The sequence below is a fragment of the Jaculus jaculus genome, chromosome 5, assembly GCF_020740685.1.
Source record: "Jaculus jaculus isolate mJacJac1 chromosome 5, mJacJac1.mat.Y.cur, whole genome shotgun sequence".
Lineage (NCBI taxonomy): Eukaryota > Metazoa > Chordata > Mammalia > Rodentia > Dipodidae > Jaculus > Jaculus jaculus.
This window is the reverse complement of record NC_059106.1, coordinates 35,899,597-35,923,911: the sequence shown is the minus strand read 5'-3', so window position 1 is coordinate 35,923,911 and position 24,315 is coordinate 35,899,597. Positions and strand designations below refer to the sequence as shown.

At 39.6% G+C, this 24,315-nt stretch overlaps 1 protein-coding gene and 1 pseudogene across 2 annotated transcripts in view; one reads left to right on the top strand and one right to left on the bottom strand.

Annotated features, from left to right (window-relative positions):
• The window catches only part of LOC101613057 (contactin-associated protein-like 5), a 408,379-nt gene that overhangs the window by 61,005 nt on the left and 323,059 nt on the right, over positions 1–24,315 (bottom strand). For both annotated transcript variants that reach the window (XM_045151145.1, XM_045151146.1), the window contains 3 exons: positions 18,492–18,710; positions 7,121–7,360; positions 1,448–1,672 (listed from right to left, as the gene is read on the bottom strand). In XM_045151145.1, the coding sequence (XP_045007080.1) occupies positions 1,448–1,672; positions 7,121–7,360; positions 18,492–18,710 (684 nt within the window). The remainder of the gene's footprint in view (positions 1–1,447; positions 1,673–7,120; positions 7,361–18,491; positions 18,711–24,315) is intronic.
• Positions 19,952–20,796, top strand: LOC123460901 (annotated as a pseudogene).

Genomic DNA, 24,315 nt, shown 5'->3' with positions numbered 1-24,315 from the left:
TGCATCTATTTTTTCCCTCCATGTTAATCTCAGAATGAATGAGATGAACTGTTCCATCTCATGGTCTTTCCATTATTACTTTTATTGTTAGGGCTGATCAACCCAAACACTTCTAATTTTGATCCTACATTTAGGACCAAATATACTAATCTTTACTTCCAAAATCACAAATGATACATAGAAAGGATGATGAAATAAAGAATAAACTCAAGAACTAGCAGAGCAAGAGAATTATTTAGTTTCCTCCTGAGGTGTTGAGAGGGTTCCATGGATACTGCCTTTCTCAGTCCCCTTTCTGCTGTGGCCCACTGGAGTTCACCCAAAGCTTAGCTCTGTGGTTAGGACAAATTTTTAGGAATCCCTGATCACATCTAGTACCAGAAGATTACAAGAGAAGGAAAGACATGTCCTTGATCATAGTATGGTGTGAGGTCCCTCAACAAGGATGTGTATGTTTGCCTACTTATCCCTACAGCCATTTGAGAGATTCTGATTTCATAATGGACTGGGCCATGGCTATATCAAGAGTTATTTCTCCATATTGCATGCATTAAAAGATGAAAAGTCATGTGGTAAGACAGCCTGACTTCTAACAGCTACCATGTTTGGTTACCTCCACTGTTTCTTATATGAAATAAGTTCTGTCCTTACTCTGATTTTCTCATATACCAAGAATCTGATTCTAAACTTTATCTTAATAATGGACATTATAGACACATTAAATACTGAGTAGAGACATCTTTTCTTCAAGTTGTACATTACCTCTGGTCTAGAAGCAGAAATAATAACTTACTGTAGCCTTCAAAGGATAATTGAGTGCATGTGTGTTCTTGGTATCAGTGGAAAATGCCTTTATTTATGAGGATCATATCTAGCTATACTAACAATAAAAAATAAATGAAATAACAAAACTTAACTTATTAAACAACAATAGTCTTGTCTACTAAGACATCCTAAATACTGCCATTTTAGAATAGCAATAATCAGTTTTCAGTCTGCCGTTATATAAAAACCTTGAGCCTCCAAGAAGAAAGCTGACTGTCAGGAGGAAGCCTGCATGCCACATAGTTATGGCTTCATACTGTAATTCTCACTAAGACCTAGATAATCTGCATCTATCAATACAAACCATATTGATGCTGTAATGGCTCTCAGTAAGCAGGACTGTAGCCAAAATGATAGGCAAGTGTCCTTTTTACATGGGAAGTGTCCTTCTGAAACTCAGCTATGCTTTACACTTAACAGATTGTAGTGCAGGATAAATAAAACCTCTGTGATGAATTGTCCTGAATGCCAATAGTGGCTCATAAAGTTGAAGTGTCATGAAAGGCTTGGCTGCAGGTCTGTAAATAAGCTGCCCAGCTGGGATCAACTAGAGTGTTGTAGGACACTCTTTCCCTCCAGGCCAGGTTGGCACTCCACGTGGCCTTGTGCCATCAGCACTCACCATTCTTGCAGAGCAGAACAGCCAGGAAGTCCTGATCAGAAGAATTGAGGAAGAGTAAGAGGCTGGGTGCTTGAGCTGTCATGAAGCTCAGTAAAATGGTCTCCTGGGATGGAATTGCCTCTGTGTAGAGAGCTGAAGATGAGAGGTTTGCATTCTTGGTCACAGAGTAGGGATCCTGGAACATAAATGTAACTGATGTGCCAGCCTCGAAAACAGCCGAGACCTCTGCAAAGGAGAAGAGAGGAGTGCATGCTTTAAGACATGTAGTCAATTACTCAGGAGAGCTAGCCATAACCGCTTGCGCCACACACTGTGTGAGTGGTTGTACATTAATCAGATCATGCACTTCCATAGTAATTCTGAATTCCTCAAAGTCCATTATTCTTAGTCACAAACAAAAACCTGTAGCTCAGAGAGGTTAAATCCTTTGAAAAAGGTTGCAGAGCTAAGAGAGCTTGGGTTTGCCTCCTGCAACTCAGGTCCAGTTCTATGTCAACTTGCAGAGTGGCTGTCCTGTGCCAGGGTGATTTCGGCAGCATCAAATCCAGTGTCTTTACCTTCATAACAATGCATGGCACAATCTTACAGTCAAAAGTAAGATATTAATAGTTCTAGATTGGGTTGATCTAATGTTTTGGGGTGTAAGTGAGGTATGGATTACTAGGGTATGACACAAGGAGGGTGGCAGGCAGTCTTTTCCTGTGCTGGAGGATCAGTAAGCCAGTATGGAGGTAGTTTGTGGGAAAACAAAGGGATGTATGGGCTTGGGAGATAGCTTACTCAGTAAAACAGTAGCCATGCAAGTATGAGGAAGTGAGTTCAGATTCTCAGAACAGCATAAACCCTGCACCTGGCAGTTTGCACCTTTGATTCTAGCACTGGGACAGCAGAGACATATGATCCTTGGGGTTTACTGGCTGGGTAGGCACTCTAACAGAATTGGTGAGCTCTGCATTCTGTGAGAGACCCTGCCTCATAGAAATGATTTATCCAGTGACTAAGGGAAACAACTAACGTTGACATCTGGTTTCAGCATGCATGCGCACACAAACCTGCGTACATCTCAGTGTTTTGTACTCAGCCCCTAATGGCTGAGGCAAAAGATCACCAAAGCACAGCACACTGTGCAGAGCTCTGCCACCACCACTGAGAATCATGCCATCTCGAAAGAGGCAAAAGTTAACAGCAAAACCTGCTAAACAGTTGACCTATAAACATCTATATTTAAGCAAATTATCTTAGAAAGGATTAGCAGTAGATATGAAGTCTTATTTGATTCCACACAGGCTCTGTATGGTTGCTTCCTGGGTACAGGGAACTCTTTAGAGACTGCTTTCCTACCCTGTAAGTGAAATCCTATCATCTGCTTCCTCAGTTTCCATCTGCTAAAATGAGATAATCTGTATGAAGTATTGATGAACACTGCCCAGCATTGTGCGGACTCATAGATCCTCTATTAGAAGACAATTTCATGTTAGTCCACCCCAGCAGTCTTCATGAAATATATATCTTTACTGATTTTACATCTTTTACATTCAAAACAGCACTCACATATTTATTCTGGATCAAGGCTACTCTTGGATGAAGTTTAAATTTTATCTCTTTCTTACATGTAGGTTAAGGAAAGACTCCTTTGTGTATCAACTCAACTCAGCGCTGACAACACCTCTCTTCCATAAAAGCAGTGCAGTAAACATGAATTCATATTGTCATGGTGAATCTCTCTTCATATTACTGATATGTGCAATGTGCCATCCCCCTCCAGTCTATGATTGAGTCTGTGGCACTAAGAACATAATCAAACCTGGATTTACTCCCTAATTCAATTGTAGAATTCTCTAATAGCCTGAAATAGTGCCCAAATTAATGTCAAATATTTATGCATGTTGGCTATCAGACAGGGTATACTAGAACATTTGTTCCAAAGGCTCAGAGAAAATGCTGCACATTCATCACACACATTACAATATTAGCATTGCCAGTTATTAAAAATGCAGCAGACACGTGTAGTAGTGAAAATTTTGGTTAATAATCTTCTTGTTACCTGCATTTTCCTTGAATAAGTGGTTTTATTTTATGTTTGTGTATATATTTAAATGTTTAATGTATTCTGATACATTAAAAATATATTAATGTAGAAACAAATGTTAAATGATTGTATTTAAATGTTTATGATTAAATGTTTAAATATATATGCAATTCAGAGCTAGTGTTCCCTCTGGATTCTAACTCTACTTAAAATAAACCTCATAATTCATAACTTACCCTTCTTTGAGTCTGTGTTTTCAACTTTTTGTTAACTTAAACAAGGACCCAAAGATGTGATGACCTGCAGCTTTATGGAGTCTAATTCAATGCTTCCCTGGCCCAAAGTCCTGCACAAATATGGTTATTTACAAACTAAATCTGGGATGATCTAAAATTCCCAAACAATTAGGAAAGCAAGCATTTAGTAAAACTTTATATGTGGAGGAGGGGATGGGTATATCTCAAGCGCTGTGCTGAATGCTAAATATGACCCCCTGGGGAAAGACCTGCATTTCCCATAGTTTACATTAAGCAGATCAAGGAAGTTTGAACCTGAGCTTCTGACTCCAGCCTCATATGGTCAGTGATAAACAAGGCAGGTCTCTTGCAAGCCCCTCGTGTGATTACAGTGGTCTGGAGATAGAATGGACGAAAGAAGGGGAGGCCATTGCATCACATGGGAAGTAGCACAGAGGTTAAAGGTTGTAGGCATCATCCTACAAATACTTATGCCTAACTGATGAATGGTTGTGGAATGAAATAATGAATACCTACAACATGAATAAAATGGGTGGCGTGGCCTTTGCTACATTAAATGTAAATGCTAATTTTAATGACTGACTCTGTGGAATTCAATTGGGCCTCAACTTTTCCAGATTTAGAAAGAAATTTCCAAGTTTATTATCTAATATTTTAATTAGAAATAATATGTCAGTGAATGCATCATGACAGTCACTGTGATTAGTCAATCAGAGTAGGGTCAAGACAAAAGGACACCAATAAGTGGTGCTGAGGCAAGTGGATATTAACCAGCAACAGAATCATGTGGGACTCACCCAAACTAATACAATATTTAACTCAAAATCAACTGAAGTACTAAATGTAAGGGCTACAACTATTGAAATCAAAGAAGAAATTATAAGTTCAAATTCTCATGTCCTCGGATTAAGCAATTACTTCTCATATGTGTCATTAAAGTTACAAACAATAAAAGAAAAATAGATAAGTCAGATTTCATAGACATTACTAACAGTGTTTAAAAAGATAGTACAAAAGTGAGATGAAATTCTGCAAAATGAGAAGAAATATTTGCAAATAATGTTTGGTAAGGGATATGTATTCAGAAAATAGAAAAGTAAGCCAGGCATGGTGATTCACGTCTTTAATCCCAGCACTAGGGAGTAAAAGGTAGGAGGATTTCCATGAGTTCCAGGCCAGCCTAAGAATATAGAGTGAATTCCAGGTTGGCCTGGGCTTGAGTGAGACCCAGCCTTGAAATACCCCCCCCCCACATATATATATATTCATATACATATACATATAATTTGCCACAGAGTAGCATAAGGAATAAAAATCTGCAGGTTTGAAAGCATATCTCCCCAAAGTAAGAAACACAAGTGAATAATCAGGACAGGAAATGCTGTTTGGTCTCAATAATCATCAAGTCAGTGCAAGTCAGAAACACAGTAGGATATCATTTCACATGTAGTAGGGTGTCTGTTATGAAAAGTAACACAATAACAAGTACATACAAGTATGTGAGAAAACTAGATTCCACATACACTGCTGGTGGGGATGGAAAATGCAGAAACCACTTTCAAAAACAAGTGGGCAGCTCCTCAAGAGATAAAACACAGACACACAGTGAACCAGCAACCTAACTTCTGGGTATGTGCTTGGAAACGAGAAGCACATTTTATACACCAGCATGCACATAAATGTCAATAACAGTGTCATTCATAACAGCCAAAGAAATGAAGGCATCTTCGTGTCCATCAACTGACAGGTGGGTAAATAAAATGGCGTGTATCCACAATACACATTGGCCATAGGAAGAAATAAGCTGATGCATAATGGTACCTCATGGATGAAGCTCAACAGCATCACGCTACAGAGCAGGAAGTAGAGAGAAAGAAGCCAAAGCTGTGGGGTTCTGTGTAAGTGAGAGGCCCAGCAAGGGCAAATCCAGAGACAGAAAAGAGACGAGTGGGTTTCAGAGGTGGCATGAGAGGAAATGGGAAGTGGCTGTGAGTGGGCAAAGGATTTGGCTTGTATATGTGCATGTGCTTGAGCGTGTATGGTGATACTGAAATTACAAAGGAAGGATAATGTCCAACTGCAACAATAATTAACATCACTGAACCATACACCTTAAAAGATTTCATGATATGTGAATTTTATTCATCTCAATAACAAGAAAATCCACACAAAATATCCAAGAATAAACTATACATGTAGAAAAATGTTATGTTATTACCCTAGTTTGTGTGTGGAGTTTGTGTGTGTGTGAGTGCATGTGTGTGTGTCCTCATACATATGGAACGAAGGCCAGTGGACAACATCGGGTGTCTTCATCATTTGCACTCCACCTTAGTTTTTGAGAAGGTATCTTGCTGAACCAAGAGTCAATGAAATGGGCTAGACTAGCTATCCAGCCAGCTTCAGATATTCTCCTGTCTCTATATCCCCAGCCTTGAGATTTTAGGTCCATATCCTGCATTTATGTGGAGTCTGGGAATCTGAACACACGTACTTTGCCTACTGATCCATCTTCCACCCATGAGTATTTATTCTGGATCATGAGATTCTTCAGTTTCTAGAATTCATCTTGAATATTCACTCCATGAACATTATTCCATCTCCAAAGTGTGTGTGTGTGCGTGGTGTAATTTTTTGTTTGTTTTTTGAGGTAAGGTCCTGCTCCAGGCCAGGCTGACCTGGAATTCACTCTGTAGTCTCAGGGTAGCCTTGAACTCATGGTGATCCTCCTACCTCTGCCTCCCGAGTGCTGGGATTAAAGGCATGTGCCACCACACTTGGTTCAAAGTGTATATATTTTATGGTTACTTTTCATCAATGAACTAAATTCACAAAGCCAGAAATGTAGTGTGGAAAGAACCCTGGGACAGGAATTATAACTCTGCATTACAAGCTCAGAGAAACAGAATATGAACCCCTAGCCAGGCTCTGAAAACCTCAGGCTCTCACTCATAGCTGTCAGATTTCACTAGCTGCACAACACTATTTTCATTAATTACTCCCTGCTTTAAAACATTTAAGCTAGCTTGAGTGTCTGCACAGCTCCTCCAGTGCTCAGTTCCAAGACTCTTGATTACATTTACTGACTGAGGTATTAGAACAGGAAATATCAGTGTGTCACTAACAATCCAGTTCTCAGAACAGGTATAGAAGTCTACATCCAGTCTTCTGCTGGCCTGCACTGTGTGCCATTCACAGCTATAACCAACTCATCTACATGGCCAGTATTCACACAAGAATAGTGTGCTCATATGACCGTGGGAGGAGCTAGGCAGAGTCTAAGCAGGGGAACTGAGAATACACAGTATGTACTGTCTACCAGCATGGAGGCATGGTATTGGGGTGCCAGAGCACCACACAGTGGAGAAATGTGAGCGTCTTGCCTACCTTTCTGGCAAAAGGGTCCTTCATATGGTGACCTGGTACAGTCGCAGGAGTAGCCACTGTGCTGCTCCACACACGTGCCTCCGTGGTGACAGTTGCTGCCATAGCTGCTGCAGTGGCCTGGGCAGCCTGGCTTGACTCCTGACAAGCCTTTTGCCTTCTCCTCCAGGTCCAGCTTTTGCCCGTTCAAGTGTAAGGAGCGGATGCATCCAATAAAGCCTTTCTGTCTGGACGACGTCCCCCCTGAGGGTGAAAAATAAGAGGAAAGACAAACAAGGAGCCAAAGCACTCCATTCTTTTACGTTTATCATCTTTATGTGAATAGTGATCTATTGTGATGTTGTTCAGTCATGCTAGAGTTCTGTTACTTGAATTTAAATAACCCAGACTTTTATCTAGGCTGAGAAAAATACAAACATGTGTGCATGTGAATGCATACACACACTCACACAACATAACCCAGGCACATGTGTACACATGAGAGCGGAAGGGAGAAAGGAAAGAAGAGAAAGAGAGAGAGAGAGAAATAGTTCTTGATGAAACTCTTCTAAATTGTTAAGAATGAAACTTCAGATGACCATTTTTCCTGTAAATAATTTAACAAGGGCATTTATGTATTTATTTATTTATCTGCAAGCAGAGAGAGATAGACAAAAGAGAGACAGAGAGAATGAGCATGCCAGGGCCTCCAGCTGCAAATGAACACCAGATGCATGCACCACTTTGTGAATCTGGCTTTACATGGGTACTTGAGACTCGATCTCAGGTCTTTGGCTTGTAGGCAATTGCCTTAACTGCTAAGCCATCTCTCCAGCCATCCGAAGGGCTTTTAAACAGCCTGAATGTCTTTTATGTAAAATAGAAGGCTTAGAGTGAGCTTTGGCTCTGTGGGAAATTTGGAAATGAGCTGATAAATGCATGCACCATATAAAAAAAAATGCAGCACACTCTGTAATGTGGATGTAGCTCAGCTCTATGCACTGGAAAAGGGTGGGTTCAAGGTCAGAGAGAAGTCAAGTTCACATCCATGCTACTCATTGGTTAGCCATGTCAGTTACTGAATGGCCGAATTCTCAGCCACTCCATCTATGTCCAGTATTTTCAGAAAGGCAGAGTGAAGGTCACAGAATACAAAGGATGAATGTGCTAAGTCATTGTTGTACCTTTGTCCCTTCTTCTGTGTTCTCACCCACTGTCTACAAAGAGTAGGTGCTTAATATATATTTGCTAATTGAAATCCTGGGGCTTATCCTCAAGATACTATTTGGAAGACAAGAGTTCTTCACTAAAATACAAAATAGGACTGCAACCTGATTTTTAGAGCTGTAAACATCATGAGGTTTTCCAAGTTCAATACACTCTTTACAAATTACTCAATTATCAAGCAGATTCAAACTTTCTCAGTGTTTTGTTCTCACAGAAAAATACAGGATTTTCCCTGACATCAGAACATAAGTGCTAAGAGACACCAAACCAGGAAGTACTGAACTGTGATTCTGCATCAAAGAGAATCTTTCTCTTTCCTCAACACTCTCACATGCTTTCTTCTCCTAAATTGTATACACACATGCATTTATCCTCTTGCTTCTCACATCACTCTTATTGATAAAGTAGGCAACCACTTGGATGGTCTAGCGGGAAGCAATTTGGGACGAAATTCCTCAGCTGGCTTCGGTATCAGGTGGGTTCATTAGGATAGTGTTTCCTAGCTTTGGGTATGAACCAACTCCTAAAAAGATTGCTGTCGCTATTCTACTCCTGTCCTGAAAAACCTCCATGTGTCAGCTTGACAAATGTTCACTGCCTTCAGAGACACATCTTCCTCCCTACCTGTGTCCACCCTGAGCACAAGCACCGGGTTTGCCTTCTTTGTGTCTTACTCTTTTTTTTTTTAAATTTTTATTAACATTTTCCATGATTATAAAATATATCCCATGGTAATTCCCTCCCTCCCCACCCCCACACTTTCCCATTTGAAATTCCATTCTCCATCATATTACCTCCCCATTACAATCATTGTAATTACATATATACAATATCAACCTATTAAGTATCCTCCTCCCTTCCTTTCTCCACCCTTTATGTCTCCTTTTCAATTTACTGGCCTCTGCTACTAAGTATTTTCATTCTCACGCAGAAGCCCAGTCATCTGTAGCTAGGATCCACATATGAGAGAGAACATGTGGCGCTTGGCTTTCTGGGCCTGGGTTACCTGACTTAGTATAATACTTTCCAGGTCCATCCATTTTTCTGCAAATTTCATAACTTCATTTTTCTTTACCGCTGAGTAGAACTCCATTGTATAAATGTGCCACATCTTCATTATCCACTCATCTGTTGAGGGACATCTAGGCTGGTTCCATTTCCCAGCTATTATAAATTGAGCAGCAATAAACATGGTTGAGCATGTACTTCTAAGGAAATGAGATGAGTCCTTTGGATATATGCCTAGGAGTGCTATAGCTGGGTCATATGTAGATCAATCTCTAGCTGTTTTAGGAACCTCCACACTGTTTTCCACAATGGCTGGACCAGATTGCATTCCCACCAGCAGTGCAGAAGGGTTCCTTTTTTTCCACATCCCCGCCAACATTTATGATCATTTGTTTTCATGATGGTGGCCAATCTGTGTGTCTTACTCTTAAGCTCCTTTGCTGAGAGCGCTGGGTGGGTAAACTGGATTCTTGTTTCACAACAATTAGTTAAGACTAATTTTTCTTTTCTTGTATGTGGAGACCAGAAGACAAACTTGTGTGTCATGCCTCACATACTGTTCACCATTTTAAGAGACAAGGTCCCTCTGTGGCCTGAAGTTTGCCATGTAGTATAGACTGACTGGACAAGAAGCCCCAGGGGCCCTTCTATTTCCCCAGCATTGAGACTAGTATACACTACCCTGCCTAGCTTTACCTAGACTCTGAGGATCAAACTCAGATCCTTATGCTTGAACAGTAATCCAAGCACTTTATTTTCTTAATTGAGCAATTTCCCTACTTACCAAGCAATTTTTTTTTCTATGCAAACTGGTTTTCCTAAAGATATGATGTAGCCTGAATCTTACCACCTTAATTTCAAGTTGTATCATGGGTAGCATATTTAACACATACTTGAAGAAAGCAATGCTTTATCAGTTTTCTTTTATGTGTTCTCTCCTCCTGATAGAACCATGTCCACCTCAGAACAGAACCTCCCCAATGCTTACAACACAAAAGCTCAACAAAATAAATGGATGAAGTAAAAGGTCCTGTTAGTCAATTAAAAAAAAATCTTCCTTACTATCATGGTAGCATTAAAAAAAAATATTTATTTATTTAGAGAGGAGGGGCAAGAGAATGAATGAGCAGTTTACAGACTTAATTTCAGCCTCTGTGCATTAGGTTCATAATGATAGCAGCATGAGCTGCTCCGTTATGTATTTATTATTTTAATACTGAGGCAAGCACAGAAACATGTCTATGAGGGAGTCTCCAGACAGAAGTAGGAATACCCACTCCAACTGTAGTGGAACATCCCATGGGCTCGTACACTAGACTGAATAAAAGGAAGGTGATCTGACCCTAGCATCTGCTGCTTTCTGCTTCCTGACTGTCGCTGAAATGTGACCAATGCTGCCATGCCTTTCCCACTATGATAGACTTCCCATGAACTGTCAGGCCAAACAATTCCTTCCTTTCTTAAGTTTCTTTTGTTAGCTATTTTGTCACAGGAACAAGAAAAGTGACTTATGTAGAACATTTAAAAAAAAATGCCCAATTTCCTACTTCCTTGAGCTGGCACAAGGTAGAGATACAAATCATTACTCATTTGAAGTGGTTTTGTGCTTGCACTATTTAAATGTGCCTTAATAGGAGCTTCCAAATGTGAAAGGTAAATGCCCATACTGCATTCAATGGGGTACTAGTAGTGATCAAGCCCAATGGGTAGGTAGAATAGCCTACCCTCAAAGAAGGTGACTTACCTATGGCCATAGACTGCAGTTGGAATAGTTATAATGTGAACTCAGTACTCAGTACCATTGCTATTTCATTTGATACACATTGGACAAGAATATATCACTGGGCATAAACCGAGCCAGACACTTAGACATGAGCTTTGCCTGTCAATAAACCTGTAGAGGGGATGGAGGTGATGATCACTACAATAAGGGATGATGGGCATGCTCATAGATGTGAGAAAATGAGGATGCCAGAACAGGCTCACCTTTGAGAAAAAAGTTGATCTGAATCATCAAACATTTGTACCATTAATGAAGAGGAGTCTTCCAGGTACATTGTGAATGGAGGTAGGTATAGGTCAATTGCAGTTTGAAGGATGAGTTCTTCAGAAGGTAATGAAAAAAAAAAATGATAAAACCTCACCCTTTAAAATATTGTGCCAAAGCCGGGCATGGTGGTGTATGCCTTTAAACCCAGCACTTGGGAGGCAGAGGTAGGAGGATCGCCATGAGTTCGAGGCCATCCTGAGACTACATGTTGAATTCCAGGTCAGCATGAGCTACAGCGAGACTCTGCCTCAAAAAACCAACATATATATGTGTGTGTGTGTGTGTGTGTGTGTGTGTGTGTGTGTGTGTGTATATACACACACACACATACACACACATACACACATATATATACATATATATATGTATGTGTATATATATATATATATATGCACACACACATACATACATACATATATACATACATATATACATACATATATATATATATATATATATATATATATATATATACACACACACACACATACATACATACATATATACATATATATAACATGATACAGTTCCCTTAATGGGAAATGAGGGCATGATGTCAGAAACTGAAGGCATGGCTCTTCTTACCTTCTACAAAACTGCCTTCCCTACAGTAGCTTTGAATCTCAGTCTCTCCAAGGATCAGAAGACCCTTAATAACAATGCAAACAAAATAAATGCCAACAACACTTTCTGTAGAGGTTTGACTTCCTCTTCCAACCTACTGCTCTGCTCAAGAGCTTCCCTGCTCTTGTCCCTGAGATACCATCCATGGCCTTGAAGACCTGAAAGCAGGCTCCTTAAGCTTCAGGAATCTTCATAGTATCAATACGGTTGGCTGTGTTTGCTCTTTACCTCTACCTGTTGGCTGTGAGCTATGTCCCTAACACATTAGCTCCATTACAGCTTATCTTTTAGAAAAGCACAAGTGACTTCTCATATTTCTATTGCTTCTCAGATAAATCTTTGAATGTAGAGGAAATGCTGTTTTATTTTTCAGAAAAAAAAATTCTGCATTGAGGTTCACTTTAAAGTTGGAATCCAAACTCTACATAAATTATATTATCTTGATTAATTTACTGATTTATAAATGTTGACAACTGGAAGCGCCAGGAAAATCTGTATCACGTCTAACACTGAATCTTTGGGGCATCAATTTCAGTCTCTTCTTGTGCTGAATTAAAAAAAAAAAAAAAAAAGGCCAGAGCATACTCTTTTTTAAAACAGGAAGTACAATTCCTGATTTGTATTTCCAACAATAAAAAAAAAAATCAAACCAAACAAGGAAATGTTCCATGCTGCTCCAACTGATAATTACCAATCCATTGGAGACTGGTATGTATAATGAGATGAGCTTCAATTACAGCAGACACGTAGTTCAAGCATATTTCGTGAATACTCGGGAGCTGAGAATGGGCTATTAACTTATGGTTAATATCTCCTCCAACTTTCTTACGAAGAAATGCATTTTTACTGGAAAAGTGATTTAATCACTTACTTTCATAAACATGAAAATAAACACCAAGACATTTTTGAACAACAATAATCTGATGTTGTGGCTCAGTGATTTGGAGAAGAACAACTGACAAGGAACTAGGGAGTGATTTGTCATTTTTAACTGAAGAAAGAGTTTGGAAGCATGTTAATAGAAATGTGATGCTGTACACACTTGTGGGGAGCAGTGTGACTCTTTGATGCACATAGACCATGTGTAGTGATCAGGGAATGGATATTTTCATCACCTTAGACACTATTTCTTTTGGTTAGTAACATTTAAAATTCTCTTTTCTCGTCCTTTTGAAATAAACATTACATTTTTTCTGTGTGTGTATATATGTATATGAGTACTGCATGAATGTGCAACATGCATGTGTGAAGCCCAGAGGACAATTTTGGGTGTTGGTCTTTGCCTCCCACCTTACTTGAGGCAAAGTCTCTCACTGCTGACCATGTTGTGATCACCACGCTAGTTTGCCTGGAGTTTCTGCTTTCTCTGTATTCCTCCTCTGCCTAGACTCATCAGGGATTACGGATGGCTGCCACCACATCCAGCTTTCATGTAGGATATGGGAATTTGACCTCAGGTACAAACATTTGCACTGCAAACACTTATTCACTGATCATCTTCCCAGCTTCCATCACTACGTTATTTTTATCAACAGTCCCCTACTGCGCTAGGGATCACTACTAGAATGTTCCTGTAACAGTAATTCTGTACTTATTAAACAGACTCTTTCTGTTGTGCTCACTCCACTGCTCTTCCCAGCCTCTAGTGAAGTGCTGTATTCTATAAGTCTGTGAGGTCTGTTTAGTTTTCATACTGTGTGTGAAGAAACAGACTGAGCCATGTTGGATTCTTTTCAGTGATGAGGTCTTGGGAGCCTCTGTGTCTCGGGATGCCTGGTTTGGTAGGAGTTGAGTGTTCACTGTGTCTCTCTCCTTCACCCTTGTGATGGCCCAGGGAAATTCACAGAAGAGGGCGTGGAAAGATTGCTAGAGCCACATGTTGGGACATTATGCACAGAGACATTGCCTCTTCTCCATAACTAATGGCTAGCCCCATAATTCAGGACACAGATTCCCCAATTAGGAGGGTCCCTGTGGAGGGGGAGGATAGAGAAGAAGCTAAGGATGGTATAAACATGGCTGTATATACACTGTGTACATAACTAATATTAATAATAATAAAGACAACAAAAAAAGAAGCAGACTGAGCTGTGTTGTGTCTGCTTCTCAGTGTTGGCTATGTGACAGTTAAACAAGACTGTCAGAGGTCTTCCCCACTAAGGATCAGAGACATCTCACCAACTTTCTAAGCTAAACACATCTTTCTTCATTTAATTATTATTTTTAGCATCATATCTTAAATTCCTTTTAGAAGAAAAATTATTCAAGAATACTTGACATAATATTTGGCTGAAAATTAAAGTTTATTGACCAAATGTATGTAATAATCAGAACTTCATAAAATTTTGAAAAGAAAAATATTTCTTTTTTTGCTTCACTTCTCATTGGCATAATGAGAAGTATCACTCTCCATAGCTTTATGTACTAAATATGATAAAGATGATTTTCCAATCATTTTTTAATGTGAAAGACAATGAACCTCTTCCTATACTCTGAGATACATTGTATCTTTTCAAATAAAATCTCAACTAGTCTGCACTGGGACAGCCTTTCTTTGAGTTGCTCTCAAGAACAAACCTAAGTCTCAGTTGCAGGGGGACCAGGAGCTCATCTGCGGTCACATTGTGCTGGATACCAGCCCTTCCACAAAGCCTGAGCACGCTATGCCCAGCACCTGGCTGGCTCCTCTATCTACCTTTCCGAGAATGGCACACTTCCAGAGAAACCTTACCTAAATCATAACATTGAGGAGAGTCATTGCATGGAGCTCGTCTACAGGGTCCCCTCATCATACAGATAATCACTTAGGAAATAACTGAACATGAAACTATGAGCCCATCTGGCTTCACCATGGACCTCAGGATGACATGCTTCCCCAGAATGTAGGGTATGTAGCAGTGGTCATTGTCTATAGGCCCAGAAATGGGGGCAGCACCAAGGGGAATTTCCTCAAATTTTATGATTAAGCAAGTTCATATACTATTTTTCTCAGGGACTGCAAGTTCAGTTCATTTTGATAAAAATAGAGCAGTTGAGCTGAAGATAAATTGGATTCACCAAAGAAAGATAATGAATACATAAATGTTATACAATGAGACCCATAGATCTACATTTTCACAAAATTTTCACAGTGTTACTGCAGAATATTTGGAAAGATATCATACCCAATTTGGAGACAATGATGCATATTCCCTGCTGCTGCTCACAGACAGGCATGAGGGCAAGTATGGTTGCCATGTCTATTATCTAGACATGGAGGAAGCAAATCTTCAAGGCTTGGGAGATCAGTTGCTAGACTTCACTTTCCTTCTGTAGCTAAAGACCACGTTCTACTCACGCCAGTTGTCACTTTTTAATCAGTGTCCCATCTAGGCATGACTTGGGTCTACTTTGTTTCACCTTCAGTAATGGGTCATGGCTTCTTGGATTTGACTTTCCTCATCCCCATAGTGATGAATACATAAGTAGGAAATAATATAGCAGAAATGTCAGCTTCAACCATTACAATGGATAGATTGGCCTTTGCCTATAGCATGTATTTTAAATATTATTTTTTATTTATTTGACATAAAGGCAGATAGAGATAGAGAGGGTAAGTATGGGTTTTTCAGGGCCTTTTACCTCTGCAACTGAACTCTAGACACATGCACCATTTAGTGCATCTGACTTTACATGGGAATAATGGAATCAAACCCACCCAGACCATCAGACTTTAGAAACAAGTAACCACTTTTAATTTCCCCAACCCCTGCAGCATGCATTTTAAGTGCTGTATGTTAGGAAGCTTCTCAAACTCTGCTAAGCAAATACAACTTCCCTAAATATCACAATGATGAAATAGCATGGAGTTACAATATTAGCTTTGGGAATCCAGCATGCATCTGCACATCAACATGTCACACCTCAATAACAAGGATAATGCAGAGTGGGGCATCTTATTTTATAAAATGTAGCCAATGCTGTTACACAGGAAGCACTCATGACCTCCAGTGGGCCAGAGGTATCTAGGCAGACACACTTATATTGATATTTAAGCAATGTCACATTCAATCTAGTCTAGTCAAGATGTATACTACAGCAATGATATCCTTTTTTGCCTACCAAACGTAAATATCCAAATGCCTCTACATTTCTGAATGATGATAGTGCATTTCTTAATTTGGGTTTGTATGACTAAGATTTTTTTTATTTATTCATTTACTAAATAATTAAACTTCACAAAATGGAAATGTTGGAACTTCATTCTTTTGACCACCTGTAATTTCATTGAATGTTAAACAGTGGAATATAAGCCAACAGACTAACATGACTTCTACCAGCATGTTTTTTTCTTCTCTATAGTGCATTAAGACTAGTTCAACCTAGCAAAGTAACATCAGAGAAGGAATTTATTGCAGAGAAACATAGTAGCAGCAGGTGCTTTTGCCATGGCTATCCTTGGCTCTGGAACCAGCAGGACATTTCTTCCAGACCCCTGGGCAGGATTGCACAATTCAGTGAATCTTTAACTAAATGTCTGAAGATAAAGCTCACCACCAAAACACAGCTGTCTCTCCTCCCTTCTGACCTGCTCATTTACCTCATGTTCTATATGTATGACAATTTGATAGCCATGTGAAATTTGCATGAAAAGATAAAAATTCAGGGCTGGAGAGATGGCACAGTGGTTAAGCACTTGCCTGTGAAGCCTAAGAACCCCGGTTCGAGGCTCGAGTCCTCAGGACCCATGTTAGCCAGATGCACAAGGGGGTGCATGTGTCTGGGGTTCATCTGCAGTGGCTGGAGGCCCTGGCACACCTATTCTCTCCCTCCCTCTCTCTCTCTCTCTTTGCCTCTTTCTCTGTCTGTCGCTCTCAAATAAATAAATTAAAAAAATTCTATCTGTAAATTTTCCCTTTCTATCAGAAATATTCAAAGTACTTGCCTAAAGACAAGTTAGATTTTACATCAAGTATAATACATGAAATTATATAATATTTGAACTGATTCCATTCAAGAAATATTAAATCCTGATGAGTAGAAAACTTCCTGTGGAAATCAAATGTAATGTTTCACTACAACTAAAACAGCATCATTAAGTTAAAAATATTTAAATTATAAGTCATATTACCTACATGGATTATTAATTAAGCAAATGACCAGAAATCATAGAACTATTTTAAATCAGTTATATCTTAGTTTCTCCTAGATATAGAAAATATGACTGGTGAAGACATAAGTATGGTTAATGTAAAATGAAAAAAAAATGATATCCTCACAATGCCTCTTTTTTGAAGCTGATGTATGCTTACTGATAACCTCAGATTTAAAAGTTGAATGATCCAAAATTTAAAGGAAGCAAGCAATAAACACCCATTGAATGGAGACAAAATTCCATTGCTAACAGGAAAGGTATGCAAGTTGGGCATGGCTAAAAATAAAATAAACACATCAACCCAAGGAGAAAAAGTTAAGCCTGGATGGAATGGTGAATGTCATTTATTTATGTACCTGTGGTAAGCATGTGAACTTCAAGTCTGACCTAGAAGCATACCTGTAGCTTATACAATACTATGGCATCTCTAACATAAATGCTCTCTTTTGTCTTTTACAGCTTGACTTTAATCTTCCTTAATGTATTTTTCAAAATATCTTTTTTAACAACCCCCAAATGACTAGGCTTAAGTCTAGAGTATTATCTATACTTATGTGAAGTTCTCTTTCCTCTCTCTCTCTCTCTCTCTCTCTCTCTCACACACACACACACACACACACATGAATATGAAGCTTCTTGAAAAGTAGCCAATTTTTTAGCTCGTCTTTCAGTTCCCACTATTTGATAGAGGTGGCTGACTAGAATTAGATGTCTATGGATGAAGGGAGGAAAGCAAGGTGGGAAAGCGGGAGGGAGGGAAATCTGGCTCAGGGAAACATGTCAGCTTTCCTCCCATTCCCACCTCTTTCAGTGGTTGCTCTTTCAAATGAAACTGAGTCTCATAGAGGCAATGAACAACTGGGGAGGTTTGCTTAGGGACAGACTGGTTTTCTATGTTAGACACCTTGGTGGTGTGGTGTTTTGCAATACCAAAAAAAAAAAAAAGGCCTAATTTGATAATTAGTAGCACCTCATATAACTATACCACTGAGGAAATAAATTCCTAAGCATAGCTTAACTATTTGATCACACATACTGGATAGATTTATAATAAATAAAAAAAAATCTGAAGATAATCTATATAAGGAGAAAATTTGCTATGGGGTAGTATAACCTTTATTGTTATGGCTAATGATGACAGAATAATTTGCATGATTCAATTTGTGATTAAGAATAATAGCATATTTTAATCCCTTCCCACTTATAAAGAAATAGTAATTTTCCTTAGATAGCGTCACAGTAATCTTGTGGGTATTTAACATAAAGAGTACCTCATAATGTCTTTTCCTTGGGCCATGTCACAAAGTCATCTTGTGTGTGTTTAGCATAAAATAGCTTATGATGTCTCCTACCTACAAACAACTGGTTGCTCAACTGCAGTCGAAAATGGCCTTCCTCCGAGGTCTCCTTGGTGCTCCTTGGAAGATTGTCCACTTGGAGTGAGGTCTCCTTGAGGTTCCTCTCAGCCCGGACATAATGCCATTGGTTGTCATTCAGAGAAGAAGGACCCTGGACAACAAGCCCTACAGGACCATGCCCAACATCAATGGAAAATGTGATCTCAGAAGGAGCTGAAACCAGGAAAGCAGGAAGAAGGATGAAGGGAGACATCAGGATGTTCAGGGCACAAGCATGTCCTGAATGAATGGAAGAAAGTGTTATAAGCCACCATCAACACAGACAAGACATTCTTTGAAACATCTGGAGCACAAAATTAACAATATCAACTATCAAATATCAAAAATATACATGGTGTGAGTTCTCCTGCCTCAGCTGTTCTTGACTGTGTAAGCTCAGGAAATAGGGACCTGGGGCATTGGATTTATGTTGGTGCTCTGGGCTTCATTAATCTATCCTGGTATTAGCTGTGTCTTCTGGTTTTCTTCTGCATATGTGGGGCTAGGTAATCAGTCTTATTCCTACAGAGGGAAGACCCACATCTTAAGAGTCTCAGTGTCCTCCTCCATGATCATTAATCAACGTATGTGATATGAGCATTCATGCTACTCCTAGATGTCATTTTGAAATCTGTACTCATGCTTTGTCCAAGGGGACATCAGTGCAAATGGAAGTGCCATAAATTGAACCCATGACTCCAACTTCCACGCTGGATAGCGTACATGAATTCATTTTATCTATTAGCATTATGGTAATAATAATGATTATGATGACGATGGAATGATGGTGGTAGTGATGATGGTGATAGAGGTGGTGGTAGATGAAGATCACAGTAATTGTGGTAATGGTGTGGGGGATGATAATGAGAAAGGAAGTGGTGGTGGTGCTGGTAGTGATGGAGTATCATCATAGTGATTAAGAAAGACAGCTGTAAATGGCACTATTGTAGTCAGGCATTATGCAAAGCATGGGTGATAGATTTTTCCCATAGTAGTTCTTAAAACAATCTTATGAGAAGAGGATGAATATTTCCACTTATGAGTGAGAATAAAAGCTCAGTAAAGTATGTCTCAAATAGTAAAGTCTGACCACAAAGGCAGGTTCCCTTACATTTACTTGTTGAGTATGTTATCTTGCTTTTCCATTGTGTTGCAAAGGGATTTTATGAATCTTATGAGAAGGTAGTCTCCTGAGTAACAGAAGCTATCACATTCCAGCCTTCTTCTCCCTCTAAGCACATTATAGTTTCCTCTCCTCCATGTTCCTAGCCCAGGAAATGAGCATTTATTTGATCACATCCTTGACTGCCACATCAAAATTGTCAGAGATCCAGAAGTTTAAATATCACCTAGGACTGCTCTCTACCCAGCATTTAAACTTTGGCAGAAAACTTTCCTTAGTGTAAGTGCCAGTAATGCAGAATTTCAATAATAGGGACTTGAACTGCTACACTATCGGGTAAGTCCTGACCTTAAAGATAAGCTTAAGTTGAATGCTGGGGAAAATGTGGCTTAAGAGCATATACTCTAAAGCCACTCTTTCCTAAGCATGCCTCCAGTTTCTCATCTATGAAAAGAGAATAAAAACACACCTAGTCAACAGGTGGATCTCTCCATAGGATGCAGGGTAAAGGTTGGTGAGAATTTGAGGGACTAGATATTAAAGAGTTTGGTTAAAAAAAAAAAAAAAAAAACTTCCTTCAGGCCCCACCCCTTTCACTCTCTCTTTCAGGTGGTGGAGTCTGAAGAAGACGCTCAGAAAGGGCACCTCTCAAAGGGAAGGAAAAGAAGGAAGAACAGGTCATCAGCCTTGGGCCGCATGCAGCTGAAGGAGGAAATGTATCTGGTGTCTGCGCATCTTTGCATCCTTCAGTGATACCTTCGTCCACGTCACTGATCTTTCTGGCGAGGAAACCATCTGCCTGGTGGAATGAAGGTGAAGGCTGATTGAGACGAATCTTCCCCTGTGCTGCCATGCTAGCTGCCCAGGATGTGGCCCAGGGGTGCAAGAGGATCACTGCCCTACACATCAAACTCAGGGCCACAGGAGGAAACGGGACTAAGACCCCTGGACCCGGTGCCCAGTCATCCCTCAGAGCTCTTGCTCGCTCAGGCACAGAGATCAGGTGGATTGAGGATGTCACCCCCCCCATCCCCTTCTGACACCACCCGCAGGAAGGGGGGGGTCACCGTGGTCACCATCTGTGAACAGGACTTCTCAAATTATTTCCTGTCAATAAATTGCATTCATGTAAGATAAAAACAAACAAACCAAAAACAAAAACACCTTCCTTCATGACCAGTCTTGAGAATACTCAGCTTCTCTGACATTGTAGACAGCTGTGTCTTCCCATTGCACTTCCTGCCTGCACTTGGCCCTGTTGTGTAAGAATCTGTTTACTGTCTTCACAGCTCGTCTACACACAGTAGGTGGGCACTTCTGTATTACAGGTCCAATACCTAGCACCGGGCTTGTACACAAGAAGCTCCCTTCAACTGAAAGTTGTCTGCATGACTCCATTGTTACACTGCAAATATGAAATACAGTGTTTTCCATTCTCCCCAGTTGGTGTTTAGTTTCATACCTGGGCATTAAGTTGCTTGTAAAATCTTTTATGGGATTATTTTTTCTTTTCTAAAGTAACTCTTAAACACCTACTGGGTTTAAGCCATTCCTCTTAGACATGAAGGTGAATCAGTGAAATGATAGTAGTCGTAACAGCTAGTATTTACTGAGTGCCTCACATAAACCAGGCACCTTACTAAAGTATTTTTCATTAATTAATTCATTCAAGTCTTACTACAAACCTGTGAGGCAGGTACAGTGTACCAGCAAGGGCACTGAGGTATAGGTAGCTAAGAATTAGGGAGGGGTAGAACCAGGATTTGATCCTTAATCCTTGTAATTTGTCTGTAGAGCTAATATTTCAACCCATTCTGCCTATGTTGAAGTCTGCAACATCAAAGTGGGTATGATTTTGAGGGGAGTCACATCTAAAATACATAATAAAGATGCAAGGAAACATTTGAATATATAAAATGTGAATTAGGGAATGCTATATCAACCCAAACAGGCTATATATTTAATGGCAGGGTGCTGAGGCAACTGCAAGCTAGCAAATATAGCTGGAGGGGAAGCCATAGCCCCTTGGCCCTGGATAGGAAGTAGTGGCCCTGTCTCAGCATCAGCTCTATCCTGAACTTCCCTTCTGGTTTCTCCTATTCAGCAGTGTCTGACAGGTACATTTTCTCCCAACCTGATCTTTCATGGATTAAGATAAAGCTTAAGAGCCTTCACATGGGTTTTCATCAGGGCAGGCACCATGTGAGGTGTAGGGAATTCAGAAATGAGAGAAACAAGATGAGCTAGTTGAGGGTTTGCTTTTGAGATTAATAAAGGAAGGTACTTTAAATACTAGAATAGACTGTCAAATGTCATAAGGAAAGGAAAATGAGTCTTCTAAAACCAACTCCAGTGATATCCATCCCCATCTCAGCAGCAAGAACGAACCATTGTCATAAAAGTCCAGTCCTGTTCCTCATTATTCAGTGCTAAGCTTCATGAAGATGGAGCAAGGTGTCTGCCCGTGTCCTCAGCACCAGTTCCAGAGAAAGTATGAGGGATGTTTTAGGGACAATTTAAGGTATAAAGAGGCTGAAGATCTTTAATGTAGCCAGTTAACCTCTCTGACCTTCCATGTACTCACTCATCAAATGAGAAACATGTAATAAATGAAAAATCATTAACCTTGAGCCTGGTGTGGTGGCACATGCTTTTAATCTAAGCACTCAGGAGGCAGAGGTAAGAGGACCACCGTGAGTTTGAGGCCACCCTGAGACTACATAGTGAATTCCAGGTCAGCCTGGGCTAGAGCAAAACCTTACCTTGAAAAGCCCAAAATAATAATGATTAATAATAATAATAAACCTCTTGAGATACTTTGAAGGAACTTCCTGAATGTTCTAAATATCAGAACTGAAGGAAAATAATTATATCTTATCTTCATACCTAACATGTTGGATTTCTAAGGCAGTTTTGTAAATCAGAGGAAGGTGATGCTGGAAGGAGCAGAGGCATGGAGTTAGGTTCTATGTCAGGACCCCCCTGCCCCCAGCCACTTCATCAGCCCTAGGCCCAGCTTCCTCCTCTGCACATTTGACTATGAGCTGAGAAGTGGATATCAAGTACAGTTCAGGGATGATCAGTGATAGAGTTGTTTGAAAAGAAAGTGAATTATATAAGGAATTTAGAAAAACGTTTAGTCAGAACATTAACTTTTACTATGCCCTCTCAAGTTCTGACAATATTACTTTCAAATTAATTTCACATACGACAATATTTTAGTATGTTATCTTTGAAACACCTTATGTAAATATCTCAGCTTGCTCACTATCTCTCTCCATATATATATGTATATATATATATATATATATATATACATACACACATACATACATGAGATATACACATATATGACTTTTTCCACTGAGAAACTCATTTTGGTATTGTTTCTAGTTAGTTCACACTGAGATGTGACACAGAGTAGCCTGTGCTTTAGAATCAAAAATGCAAGGATTAGATATTCACTTGTATTTGATTACAAAGAGCACCAGGGTTACAACTGCTACCAAGTTAATAATTTTTCCATGTCTACAAATAAATAGTTGGGAATTTTAATATAAATTATACATTGCAATACTGATAGGCACCTTAGAAGATTTAAATTGATTCTCCACCATCTTCCCTTTTCTGATAAGACTCAGAGTTTGGCTGGGCAAATGCCACTTTTCACAATGTCTCTGAGTCCAGGAGAAGAGGCATCACCCTCTGGTATAGGGGTGCATTGGTAGAAAGGATGTGATTTTTCTTCCATAACAATAGTCACTAGTGCACAGGAAGTCAGACAAGTTATGTAACAGGAGAGTCACTGAGATAGCAGGAAAAGAAGGGATTCTATTCTAGAGAGAATACAGCTGTCTCATGAGCAATGCCTAGACTTAGATTGAAGGAGATATTCAAAAGTCAGAGTATAGAGAGGCATACACATAGATAAATTTGTTAAAGTGCAGGCTGGAGAGATGGCTTAGTGGTTAGGGTACTTCCCTGCACAGCCTAAGAACCAGGGTTCAATTCCCCAGTACCCATGTAAAGCCAGATGGACAAAATCTGGAGTTCGTGTAAGTGAATGGAGGCACTGGCATGCCCATTTTCTCCCTTTCTTTCTCTCCTTGCTTGTAAATAAGTAAATTATAAATAAAATGATTATTTTTTTTAAATGTTAAAGTACAGAATACAGTAAACTTATTCCCATGCCCCCTTGTGCTTAGTCATGAATCCTAATACCAATGAGTTCCCCTCCTCTGTCTGCCAGCTCAGGTTGAAGTTCATGTTGATTATAGCCAAATACACCTATTATTACACTGTGTTGCAACAATAAGGATTAAACAGGTTAAAGAACTGTAAGCTAGCATAGGAATGTACTTAGAGGAGTAAAAATTAGGACCCACTTTATGTTTTAGAATTTAGGCTGCTTCTATAGTATCCTACTGACCCTTAAATGCACCTCTTACTTTCTTGTCTCTCTTTTCTTTTTTGCTTGTGTGTGGAGGGGGGGTGTATAGTTTTGTGTGTGTGTATAAGTGTGTGTTGGTGTGTGGGTGTGTGGTATGGTGTGGTGTGGTGTAGTGTGGTATGGTGCCCAATATACTTGCCTATAGTGGCTAGAGCAGGAAACAATGGGTGTTACACTCCATCACTCTTCTTTCTGATCTTGTTTTG